Source organism: Bison bison, unplaced genomic scaffold (genome assembly GCF_000754665.1).
Source record: "Bison bison bison isolate TAMUID 2011002044 unplaced genomic scaffold, Bison_UMD1.0 scf7180017864330, whole genome shotgun sequence".
In the NCBI taxonomy this organism is placed as follows: Eukaryota; Metazoa; Chordata; class Mammalia; order Artiodactyla; family Bovidae; genus Bison; species Bison bison.
The window spans coordinates 3507979-3521542 of record NW_011494902.1 but is presented as its reverse complement, the minus strand read 5'-3'; the positions used below and the strand labels follow the sequence as shown (position 1 = coordinate 3521542).

The following is a 13564-nucleotide window of genomic DNA, read 5'->3' as shown; positions in this document are numbered from 1 at the left end:
GATATTTTTCCTGGCAATCTTGATTCCAGCTTGTGCTTCCTCCAGCCCAGCGTTTCTCATGATGCACTCTGCATATAAGTTAAATAAGCAGGGTGACAGTATACAGCCTTGACGTACTCCTTTTCCTATTTGGAACCAGTCTGTTGTTCCATGTCCAGTTCTAACTGTTGTTTCCTGACCTGCATATAGGTTTCTCAAGAGGCAGGTCAGGTGGTCTGGTATTCCCATCTCTTGAAGAATTTTCCAGTTTATTATAAATAAGCTCTTTGTTAACTGTTCAAAATATCCTAAGTATTTTGTTTGTTTTCTGTTTAGAAGCTGATTGACTTAGCTAAAATAAATAAACATATTAAATAATCCTATGTCCTTTTATATAGGTGCATGTACATATAAGTAAAATCATAGGAAAATGTCTGGAAAGATAGCCACCAAACTGTTAATAGGAATTACTTTTGAGGATGGGGAATGCTGATCCAATGAAACTGTAGCTTTATCTTCAACAGCTTAAATTTAAAAAGAATTTACTCAGATTCTACTTATGTAATGGAAAATTAACCTTAAAAATAAAAACATGAAATGAGGACATCGAGCAAAATGAATGGCTTTCAGTCGATTTTGGCTGAGAACCCCATATTATAAGGAATATATTTTCCATTGTGACCCAGTACATCTGTATATATCTATTTATAAAGATACAAACTTGAGACAAAAATTTCATGAAACAACACTTACCCTCACCATGAACAATACATTCTGCTATTTTCTTTTGTAATGTATTTTATTTTTTAAGCTGTCCTAACCCACTGAATTGATATTATTACTCATTGTTAGGTTGGTATGCTATGCTAAGTCACTTCAGTCGTGTCCGACTCTGCGTGACCCCATAGACGGCAGCCCACCAGGCTCCCCTGTCCCTGGGATTCTCCAGGCAAGAACACTGGAGTGGATTGCCATTGCCTTCTCCAATGCATGAAGGTGAAAAGTGAAAGTGAAGTCGCTCAGTTGTATCTGACCCTCAGCGACCCCATGGACTGCAGCCTTCCAGGCTCCTCCATCCATGGGATTTTCCAGGCAAGAGTACTGGAGTGGGGTGCCATTGCCTTCGCAGCATTGTTAGGTTGCAACCCATTAAACACTGGACTAGATGATCCCTAGGCCTACAGTCCTATGGTTTTTTATCTTCATGAAAGTTGTCTGCTGTCTTACCCTTCCCACCCCCTGAATTCCCTCACTCCTTTGCTCAGCACAATTTTGCACTATCTGTATGTTCTTTATTCATCTGAGTGTCTTCTTGGCTCCCCAGTGAGAGGGAAATCATTTTGAGAGCAGGAACCTGATGATTGAAGATCACACAGAATGGTGTGGGTGAAAATACTAAGTGTGATCGCAATGGTGTGTGTGTTTGTATTTCAAGGGCCTGAAAAACGCTCAGACATTGATGGCCCATGTATTTGAACTGGGCCATGGATCTGGCCTCCCTTAAATGCTGCGGGGTGTTCCTGCCATCAGCACTTAATTCTACCCTACCCCATGCTGCTCCTGAGAGGAGGGCGTACATAGTTTTAGAAATTTTCAACCAAATATTTCAACCCAAGGACAAATGATGTTTTTCAGTTCTGAACAAGGCTTTGCCATGGGAAACAATACCCCTTGATTCATTCCAAAAGCGTTGAAAAATCAAAGGTTAAGAAGAGAAACAAATAGGGCAGACCAAAGATGTGTTTGGGAAATATCTTTCAGGAAACAGGAATCTCTGAGGTAAATCGGTCATGGATGGGGGACAGAAAATATTATTCACAAAAGGAATGTAGGCAAATAAAAAGGAATTGCTCTAAGCTGAATTTGCAATTTGTATGTATTTATATGTCATTTTCCAGTGACTGTGATCCCTGACTACGGTAATTATAAAAAAAAAAATACCAATTTAGTTCTGCTTTGGTTTGCTTTGTTTTGTTTTTGAAATGGAGGAAAGGAAACTATCACTTTGATTAGACTACTGTTATATCCAATTTTGCTGGAACTATGCAAGTGGTAGATTTGATTTGAAATATTTTCATTCTTGGGTTTCTTGTTGTTTGTTGAAGTTTTTTGTTTGTTTTGTTTTTGTTTTGAGAAATGTTGTTATGTTTACCAAACTTCTCTTGACACAAAAATGAAATGAAGGCCATTCAGATCTAGTTATGAAGGGTAGAAACTGCAGCCTGGGACATGGAGTAAAAAAAAAAAATGTTACAGGCTGCTCATCCTTCACTTGGGGCTTCCTAGTGGCCTTGTCATCATCTCCACTTAGCTTATTTTCTCTTTTGGGCAGACTTGAGAGCCAGCTTAGGGCTTCACGGGTGGCTCAGTGGTAAAGAATCCTCCTGCCAAAGTAGGAGATGCTGGAGACACAGGTTCGATCCCTAAATTGAGAAGATCCCCTTGAGGAAGAAATGAAAACCCACTCCACTGTATTCTTGACTAGAAAACCCCGTGGACAGAGCAGACTAGTGGGCTATAGTCTATTGGGTTGCAAAGAGCTGGACATGACTTGATGACTGAGCACGAGCAGGAGGCCAGCTTAGATCACCAGCTCCCAGGCTGGGAACTGGCACTTTTCATGGAAGAAGTGCAGTCTCGTGTCTAAACTGGCACTTAGTGGGCAGTCTTTGATGAAGGTGAGAATGAGCTGCCCCATAGATTCTGATATTTAAAAAAACTCTTTAATGATTCCTCACTGCCTTCAGGATCAAGTACAAAGGCCTAAGCCCATCCCCCAAGGCCCCATTTGATGAGGCTTCTGCCTACCTCTCCAGCTTCTTCCTACCACCTTGCCCACCAAACTCTTATATGCCTCTATCTGACCCCTACAGAGTACACTATGGCCTTTTAATGCTTTTCTTTTTTTGGCCATGTTGCATGGCATGAGGGATCTTAGTTCCCTGACCAGGGATCGAGCCTGCACTCCCCATATTGGAAGTGCAGAGTCTTAACCTCTGGACCGGCAGGGAAGTCCCCAGGGGATCTGTTTAAGCCATTAAGACCTTTCAAGGAAGTTACATTGCATTAAGGCTAAAATCTGGCCTCCTTAGCACGTCCTTCAAGTCTGTCCATAATCTGGTCCCTGCTTGCCTCTTTTCCTGCCATCTCCCCTTGCACCACATCTTAGCCAAACTGTCCTCCTTCTTGTTCTTTGAACACAGCCCTTCCACACATGGCAGCCTTTGCAACTGCTATTCCCTCATCCAGGGACACTCTTCCAGGGTTTTCCTTCTCATCATCTTAAGTCTTTGTTAGCTCCCCAACCAGCCAGCCCAGACAAATCTCCCAGTCACCCCTTGTTCCAGCACTGCTTTTTATTCCATCCTCTGAAGTGATTATGTTTGTTTGCTGCCCCTAGAATTTGAGCAGGGAGCATGTCTGTCTTGTTCACCAGCATATTCCATGTGTCTAGCCTGGTGGGCCTGGCATCAAATAGGTGTCATAAAAATCAGTGAGTGAGTGAGTGGATAGAGCCAGTGGTTTTCAAGCTTGAGTGAATATCAGAATCAACTGGAGACTTGTCAAAATACAGATTGCTGGCCCAATCCTCAGCATTCCTGATTTTGTATGTCTGAGGTGAGGCCCAAGAATTGGCCTTTCTCCCAAGTTCCCAGGTGACACTGAACTTGCTGGTCTGCAGACCATACTTTGAGAAATGCTGATACCAGCCCAAGCCAAGTGCTTGAGTTCTGGGTTTACGGATGTTTTATATCCCCATGCCTTCGCTCCCTGTCTTTGTTTTCTTTTTTCCTTTATTCCTCGGGCAAACCTTCACCTCTGCTTCCAGACTCAGGAAGAGCATCACTTCTTCCAGGAGGCCTTCTCCAAATCCTTAGTGCCCAAATCTATATCCTCCAGTACCTGGTCCTTATCTTGTCACAGTGCCTTGAATTATCCCTGGTCTTCCCATACCCCCAGTCCTTCAGGGCTAACTTAGTCATGTTTGTGCTTTGCTGGAAGCTCAGGAGGGTTCCCCCTGCCCTCCATGAGGGCATGTGATGCCTCTGAAAATGAAGTTGGCCCAGACCCCTAGTTGGCAGCTCACTCTCAGGCCTCATTATGTGCTAAATGCTTTGCCCCAAGTCTTCCTCCTCTTGCTCTTTCCTCAGACTAAACTCCACCCTTAATAACAGTGGCTTCTTCTTGGTTTTGTCTCCATGTTTAATTTCTCCACCTGTGCTCAAACATAAACTCTTCCATTTATTTGGTCGACCTTAATATACTGTCATAACTGTGGAGAGAGCTAGGTTGCTTCCTTGAGGCAGAGCAATGCTAAAATTGGTTCCAGGGCAAAAATAAAAAAAAAGAGAGAGAGAGAGAGAGATTTCTTCATGGCTTCTCCAATTTCAATTTTATCTTTCTAAATGCTGCTCTTTGAAGTTACACCCATTTTTCAAAATACTTTGGAGAAACCTCAGTGCTGCCTACTATAAAGCTCAGTTGGAGGGCAAAAGAGTTGGGGGTCCCTGGAGGACCGAGTGCAGGAAGGTCTCAGACTCAGTTTGTCCAGGAGTCTGAGGCATAGTTGTTCTTTGGGAGACACTCACCTTGCCATTGTGTTGGAGCTGCACCCAGCCTCCATAACCGAATCTCTGTGGGGAAAGGGGAGAACAATCAGACTAGAAGACCACAGCAGAGAGGACTGCAAGAAGGCGGAGTCCCTGGGCTAGAGCATCCAAGTGCCATCCTTTCAAACAACTTCCCATTTCCTTCCCCATGACCATGACCACTTATTCCGTGTTTATATTCCAATCAGGTTATTTTTTCCTGAAATTTTCAGGAAGAAAATTCTATATCACAGAAGTGCTAGTTTTATTATTTTTTCCTAATGCATGTTACAGCATGTTAAAAATTTGTTTTATTTTTTAAAATTTTAATTCATTTATACATATTAGTTTATTTTTCTGGCCATGTGGTATGTGGGATATTAGTTCCTCAATCAGGGATCAAACCCATGCCTCCTGCAGGAGAAGTGTGGAGTCTTAACCACTGGACCACCAGGGAAGTCCCTGCAATTTCTGAATAAGGATGAACATTAAAAAATATTTGCTTGTGTACCACCTAAAATCCTTTTCAGACCACTAGCAGTACAGGCTGGAAGCACCACTCTTTAGGAAATACCATCTTAGAACATTAACCCTACTCTTCAAACTGTGGGATGCAATCCATGAGTAGATCATGAAATCAATTCAGTAGTTAATAACCCAGATGTTCTGAAAACATGAAATAGTATGTGTAACAGACGCCACTGCTGTCCTACCCATATTCCTTCCCTGTAGTACTTCTGTGAACACCAGCCCTCTTTCAAGCAAAAGTGCTCACATTTTTTGGACAAGATTTTCCCTTTTGCCATTGTAGCCAACTTTGATTAACCAACCTCTAGAGGATCAGAAAGTGAACACTTTGACTTTTCACTTTCATGCATTGGAGAAGGAAATGGCAACCCACTCCAGTGTTCTTGCCTGGAGAATCCCAGGGACGGGGGAGCCTGGTGGGCTGCCGTCTATGGGGTCGCACAGAGTCGGACACGACTGAAGTGACTTAGCAGCAGCAGCAGCAGCAGAGGATCAGAAATACTAGGAAATTAGTGACCCCTTTCTTGCCTGTCCCCCAGATCCCTCAGTCATGACCGAGGGCATTTGTATATAAACAGCATACACTGTTTTCTCAGCCCCTTGGGCAGGATGGCTCTGAGGTGAGGCACACATTCTACACTTTGATGGGCTATGTTGCTTTCTCTGTCTCATCTCCCCACTCTACTGGTGTTTCCTGGGATCACCTCCAAAGTAAACTAACTGCATTTAAACCCTTATCTCAAGGTCGGCTTCTTGGAAAACTCAAGCTAAGATAGTAAAACAATGGAATATAATGAAATAGGATAGAATAAAGAAGGATACAATAGGATAGAATAGGATAAGATAGGATAGGATAGAATGCCTTCTATGCCTATTAGTTTGGAAACTCTTATTTCCATTATGTATATGAATGTTTGTACTGAGTCACAATATGAAATATATTTTTTCTTGGGGGTCATGAATAAAAAAATCTGAAAGACTTTGCCTAAGAACATAGGTATATATGACTCATGTTAACAATAGTTTTTTTTTAAATTTTATTTTATTTTTAAACTTTACAATATTGTATTGGTTTAGCCAAATATTGAAATGAATCCACCACAGGTATACATGTGTTCCCCCTCCTGAACCTTCCTCCCTTCTCTCTCCCCATACCATCCCTCTGGGTCATCCCAGTGCACCAGCCCCAAGCATCCAGTATCGTGCATCAAACCTGGACTTGCGACTCATTTCATACATGATATTATACATGTTTCAATGTCATTCTCCCAGATCTTCCCACCCTCTCCCTCTCCCTCTCCCACAGAGTCCATAAGACTGTTCTATACATCAGTGTCTCTTTTGCTGTCTCGTATACAGGGTTATTGTTACCATCTTTCTAAATTCCATATATATGCATTAGTATACTGTATTGGTGTTTTTCTTTCTGGCTTACTTCACTCTGTATAGTAGGCTCCAGTTTCATCCACCTCATTAGAACTGATTCAAATGTATTCTTTTTAATGGCTGAGTAATACTCCATTGTGTGTATGTACCACAGCTTTCTTATCCATTCATCTGCTGATGGGCATCTAGGTTGCTTCCATGTCCTGGCTATTATAAACAGTGCTGCGATGAACATGGGGTACACATGTTTCTTTCCCTTCTGGTTTCCTCAGTGTGTATGCCCAGCAGTGGGATTGCTGGATCATAAGGCAGTTCTATTTCCAGTTTTTTAAGGAATCTCCACACTGTTCTCCATAGTGGCTGTATTAGTTTGCATTCCCACCAACAGTGTAAGAGGGTTCCCTTTTCTCCACACCCTCTCCAGCATTTATTTCTTGTAGACTTTTGGATCGCAGCCATTCTGACTGGCGTGAAATGGTACCTCATAGTGGTTTTGATTTGCATTTCTCTGATAATGAGTGATGTTGAGCATCTTTTCATGTGTTTGTTAGCCATCTGTATGTCTTCTTTGGAGAAATGTCTATTTAGTTCTTTGGCCATTTTTTGATTGGGTCATTTATTTTTCTGGAATTGAGCTGTAGGAGTTGCTTGTATATTTTTGAGATTAGTTGTTTGTCAGTTGCTTCATTTGCTATTATTTTCTCCCATTCTAAAGGCTGTCTTTTCACCTTGCTTATAGTTTCCTTTGTTGTGCAGAAGCTTTTAAGTTTAATTAGGTCCCATTTGTTTATTTTTGCTTTTATTTCCAATATTCTGGGAGGTGGGTCATAGAGGATCCTGCTGTGATGTATGTCAGAGAGTGTTTTGCCTATGTTCCCCTCTAGGAGTTTTATAGTTTCTGGTCTTACGTTGAGATCTTTAATCCATTTTGAGTTTATTTTTGTGTATAACAATAGGTTTTAAAATCTCATTCTGTGTGTTCATTCATTCATTCATTTGTCAAACCCTCATGGAGTCCCACCATGACCAGCCTTTCTAGGGCAGAGAAAAAAAAAAAGAAGGGAACACAGTCTTGAGAGGCCAACGCTGGGCTGGGCTGGGCAGATGACTGAAGAGCCTTATCATGTGTGAGACCTGCGGTGCCAGAGTGAGACACAAGTTCCCTGGGAGCCTGGAGGAGCATGCTAACACACACCTGGGTCAGGCAGTGTCATGGGAGGGCGCCTGGAAAGGTAATCCGGGATTGGATTGGAGTATAACCTCCAGTGTTCAGTATTTCCATACTCTAAAGCAATGGTTCTAAAAGAGTGAGGTCAGAGGGAGGGCATAGAGGCCAGAGACCATGATGTAAAGGGCTTAGTAAACAGCTCCTGTCAGCAAAAATGGGTAGAGTTAATGAACTCCACAACGACTCCTAGCTTGCTGTGGTTGGATGAGAACAGGTGATGGCAGTTTGGTTCTTATGTCATGGTGCAGGGAGGTTGTGTAGAGGGAGCCAGGGTTTGACAGATCTCTTCCTTCCTGGCTTCCCTCTCACCTCCAGACTGAGAGGGGAGGTCTGGGCTTAAAGCACAGAGGCATTCGTGTGTTCCTGAGTCTGTCCCTGGATTCTTCCCCAGTAGACTTCAGATTTGGCCAATTCTCTACCAACTTTATTCTACCTGGGTAGAAGGTCTGTTCTTGAATTTTAGCTCCAAATATTCACATTAGTTCTGGAAATCTACCTGCTGCTTCCCAAGTGACACAGGGGGACCTGGCTTAGTAGGCTGGGCGTGCAAGGGGCCCTGTCTACCTTGGACCCCTTGCATGCCTCCTTCCTGCAGCCAGTTTCTCCTCTGTGGTGCATGCCCACCCTCTTCATGCGTTCAGTCCCCTTGTGTTTTACTTCTCTCTTCCCCTGGATAAAGCTGCCCAGAATGTGTTGGAGGAAGGGCTGGAATGGCCTCAATCAGTTATGCTTTAGAGTAAACTTAAATACACTCTTGAACTGGAATGTTGCCATTAAAAGCTTACTTTAATGTGAAAGAAAAGATTTTATTTCCTTCTTTCTTTCCTTGCTTTTTCCCCTCCTTCCTCACTCTCTTACTTTTCTTTCATTCCCTGTGGAATGTTAACCCGTTAGTTCACAGGTGAGAGAAACTTTGCATTGGGGAAGGGCAGAGAGGCAGGCAGAGGCAGAATGGAGGGATCTTGTCACACATACAACACTCCTCTTACAAGATCCTTTACTTTCTTGGAGCAACTTACCATCTTGAAGTCACTGTTTTCTTAGGTGTAAAATGAGGCTAACGGGAGTCTTAGTGACATAAGGTTTTATGGGAAGTAACTGAAACAATTCAGAGAAAGCTGTCGACACCAGACCTGGCTTATAGAAGGGGGCTCATCGATGGTAACACTGATAATGATGGTGACAGCGATAATGACGGTGACAGCGGTGATGGCAGCGGGAGGCAGAGGTGGTGGTGGTAGTCATGGCAGGCATGGCGGTACTGGAGGCTATGACGCAGCAGTGGCGATGGTTGTGGTAGTGAGTTTTCACAGTGGTGGCACCAATGATGATGATGGTGGTGGTGACAGGCAATAATGGCAGTGGGGGTGACGTGGTGGTGACAGCCTGTTCCGTTCTGAGGTTTTGAAATAAGGCACACCCTCCACTAAGGAAAGAAAGAAGGAGCCCTTTGTCACTCTGTGTTCCTCCCTTCCCTGTCTTGGAAAGCACTTGGAACACTTTGGAACGCTTTATACTTCCCTTGAACTTTACAAAGGCCTAATCTACTTAGGGCAACTTTATCTGTTCCAAATCTGGGCTGCACACAATCCCCCAAGTCTCATCCTAGGTTGAAAGAGGCTAAAATTGAAATTTATGACCTTGGGAGTAGTTTTTGTCAGAGCAAATGACAAGGAGGCATTTACCATCTGAAAATGTTTGACTTTGAACAGTGTCCCATAGGCATTTATGGCCATGACAAATTAAAAAAAAATATTTAAAATTTAAGGAAATTAAGTTCTATATACAAGAATTGTGTTTCTGAAGTGACTAAGTATGAATCAGGGACTGATGAAATGATTGACACTTTTAATGTCTTGGGGACCTCACACTCTTGAGGTGAATAATGAATTTCCAGGTGATGAAACCAGATCTCTATTTTCTCAGAGGAGATGTTTAAAAGTCAAGTTTTGTCTGGGATTTTCTCTCCTAAAAACGTTACAGTGATTGAGTGCAATTGAATCATTACTAATGAAAGCAGATGTAAATATGTAATTTTTAAATAAAGGCCCCCTTAAAATTAAAAGCATCTTTGCAAGCCCTACTGTCAGGCACAGAGTAGGTGGGCAGTAAAGCCTTGCTGAAGCAAAAAGCTGAAATCTTGTTATCCTTCTTGTTGTTACAAATAATATCATTGTGAATCAACCCCACATAACTTTTACACAGGTTTCTTGGGCCAGAGTGTGGTTCCTGATTCATCAGGAACAATTTAATCAAGTGAGCCCTCCTGAATCTGCTCTCTCTCCACCTCGGATTCTACCCATCACCCCCGCCAAGGATCTTAACTCTAACTCTGACTACACTCATTATTAGCAAGTGAAAATGAAAAAAGTTCTCAAATCCCAGTCCTTTGTAATCATTGGTTAATCGTCAAGCCAAGCGTTTGATTCTGCTTTTCTATTTCTTCACTGACTAAGGAGGTCAAGGTATTTGAAGCGTGTCTATTAATATTTAACAAGAAAAGGCAGATTTGAAAAGAGATATCAGTTCTTCCAGAGGGGCTTCATCTTCTAAAATGAAACTAGGGCTGGCTTATTTTTTTCATTCTTTATTGGAAAGCTTGAAAAAATGCTAAGGAAAGATCAGAGATTGATGCTCTGAAATAACATTTTACCTACAAAAAACTATTTGAAGACAAAGAAAAATCTGCTAGAACTGTTGAACTCTATGAACACCAAGGCATATCTGCTATACACTCATGTCACTTTAATATTCATATAGACTGATGATATAGTTGATCATGTAGACTGGAAATAGGGAGAGAGAAGGATCCCAGGACGATTTAGATGTATTGATCTCACTCTTCCCAGTTCAAAAATACAGAAACGGTTTTCTGCAAATTGTTTCATGACTAACTTGCCTACATTCCAATGGAAACGCCTACCTCATAACAGATCACCTGCTGTGAGGAAGCCCTCAGTGATTTACGTGACTGTGGGGAATTGGGAAGGGGACTGGTGTCACGGGTGGCCTTGGAGGGGTGGGGCGCAGAGGGAAGCAGGGACATCCCACCCAGCAGTAATGCAGCCCTGGACCAGCTCTCTGAGGGTGGGTGGGTGTGGATGAAGAGCTATGGAGTGGCCGCCACAGCCCCATGGAGCTCTGGGATTCTAGGCTCATTTCTGAGTCTCAGTGACCTCATCTGTCCAGCCAGGTTAATGATAGAAATCCTATCTGCAATTCACAAGATGTTATGTGAATCAAATTACATGTCTCTGTTGCTCTCTGGAAGTGTAAGAGTATTATGATTATTATTATTACCACCACCATCATCATCACATATATCAGTTATCAAAACAAGAAGAGATTCACAGAGGACAGACTTGTAGTTGCCAAGGCAGGGGGTGGGGGGAGGTAGGGAAGGGAAGAATTGGGAGTTTGGGATTAGCAGATGTAAACTGTCATGTACAGGATGGATAAACAACAAGGTCCTACTGTATAGCTCAGGGAACTATATTCAGTATCCTGTGATAGACTATAATGGAAAAGAATATGAAAAAGCATATATATGTATAACTGAGTCACTGTACTGTAGAGAGGAGATTGATGTAACATTGTAAATCAACTATACTTCAGTAACTTTTTAAAAAGTGTATCAGTTATCTGCTTGCAGGCTGTGAGACTGCTAGATAAAATCCTGGTTTATGAGTATAGAATGCCCCATCAACAGCCAGTGGAACTTGTGTGTGGGGAGCCTACAGCGCATGCATTTGTGGTTATAGCCTCTCCATGCTCTGCATCCTGGAGCTTCCGGAGCAGTTTTGGCAGTGCCTTCAGCACCCGGCATTAGGCGGGACACCTAGATATTTGCAGCTCTTGGTGGCCAGTTCTCTGCTGAAACTGGAGGCAGTCTTCTGGTGGGAGGCAAGTCATGGGAGGTGGGGTTATGACATGGGATACTAGGTAGAAAGTTTTCTTCCCTGAGCAAAAAGGAGGTACCCTTTTAGGCTACTACAATTGTTCATCACTAACATTGTGAAGCGATGTCTACACTTTAATAATAAAATATCACGAGGACAATAGCATTCAGAACAGCAAGTTCCCATGTAGGCTCCTTTTGGAGGGGTTAGTTCAATAGGGTTGTTATTTAGTCACTAAGTCATGTCCAGCTCTTTTGCAACCCCATGGACTGTAGCCCTCCAGGCTCCTCTGTCCATGGGAGTTCCCAGGTGAGAATACTAGAGTGGGTTGCCATTTCCTTCTCCAGAGGATCTTCCTGACCCAGGCATTGAACCTGTATCTCCTGCATTGGCAAGCAAGTTCTTGACTGCTGAGCCCATAGGGTTGGTTCTTACCATTAACTGCAATAGGAAAACCTTTCAAACATGATTTAGCATCACTTGCGTTTTTTGATCTACAATGTCCACTATCCATCTTACCTAAAATACCAGTGGACAAAGAAACACTTAAGATGACCATTCTCCCAGGAGACAACTATGAGAAGAAAATAGTCTCTTCTGTCTGCACAATGAAACAGTGAAACCACATTTTAATTAGAGTTTGGGGTCATTCACTTTTCCTCACTCGGGATGAAAATAGATGAAACGTTAGGAGTCATCTAAAAGTGCTAGAGAAGTCTGAATGGGTAAAATCTGATACTTAGCCTGAGTAAAACTCAAACCAATTTTAAATTTCTTTCATGTTCTCCACTTTCTTTTTTAGTATTCACTTATAAGTTTTTAATGGCAAAAGGAAATTGCCATCTTTTGAGAAACACAGAGAAAAGTCTTGAGAGACATTCACTGTGCAAAGGTTTCATGTCATTTCTGCTAGTTTTTTTTTTTCTTTATATTCCTACTCTCTAGTTCATAACAAGAATTTACAGCTTAGAAATCAAAAAGGAAAGGTTTTAGACAGTGTTTTAAAATAGATTTAAAAAAATTCTACAAAGCTATCATTTGGTGCTTCCAAAACTTATTTTCAACATCTTGGAAAGGAAATACGTTTTAGAAGTCCTGGGAACCGATCACATTTAGTTTTTAATAGTCTCTTATTTGAAACTGTAACTTTAAATTCTGTAAGTGGCACCTATCTTCCTAGCAGCTGAATATGTGACTTAAATGGAAGCAAAACTGCTTGACTTATATTGTCCAGAAGTTTTAAAGAATGCTTCATTTGAGGGGAAAAAGGATTTTTAAAGAACATTTACTTTTAAAATCAAGTTTCTTTCAAAGTAAATATGAAATCAGTTTAAAAAACTAGGAAATAAGAGCTACCAAATAACTTAAAAACTTCCTAAAGCAGAGAAATTTAACATCTAATTCCCAAAAGAAGACATCATTCTGTAATAGAGGCATTGAGAAACCCTAGAAATAATTCTAGGAGAAGCTTTAGAAATAATTCAGCAAATTAATCACCATTACCTTTTTTAGGTCTGGCCATTCTCTTGGTAAAATATGAGTGTGGATGTCAATCTTCATTGCCACAGGATCAGAGGAGATGCATATAAAGAAAGAAGTTTTGATATGACGAGGTCTTCATGAAAACCATGGAGTTAATTGATTTACTTAGTCTCTTTACAGCTGCCACACCACTCGGTATGCCTGCTTAACTGGTCTAGATCCACTGGAACTGCCTTCTTAAAGTCCACAGCTCTGTTTGTTTGTCTACTTGGCTTTGGGTCAACAACTCTTTGGTAATCAGGACTCAGGGCACAAAATTAAAAAAAAAAAAACAACTACTAAAGCCTGTGAGGTCAAACATACTTACAGGCTGCTTTTGAGTACAGGAGATCTAAAACTGACTAATCTTTGTTTTTGAATATTTTAATTTTTATGAAGATATACATACTTAGAAATCAAGTATCAGAAAGCTT

General features: G+C 41.7%; 1 protein-coding gene across 3 annotated transcripts in view; it reads right to left on the bottom strand.

Annotated features, from left to right (window-relative positions):
• The window catches only part of ACMSD (aminocarboxymuconate semialdehyde decarboxylase), a 62066-nt gene extending 48722 nt beyond the window's left edge, over window positions 1-13344 (bottom strand). For 2 of the 3 annotated variants that reach the window (XM_010853639.1, XM_010853641.1), the window contains exons 1-2: window positions 13113-13343; window positions 4569-4613 (exon numbers count right to left, since the gene is read on the bottom strand). In XM_010853639.1, coding sequence (XP_010851941.1) covers window positions 4569-4613; window positions 13113-13169 — 102 coding nt within the window. In that variant the 5' untranslated portion in view covers window positions 13170-13343. Of the gene's footprint in view, window positions 1-4568; window positions 4614-13112 lie in introns of all 3 variants that reach the window. The other variant, XM_010853640.1, reaches the window with a different exon arrangement.
• Window positions 13345-13564: the final 220 nt, after the last annotated feature.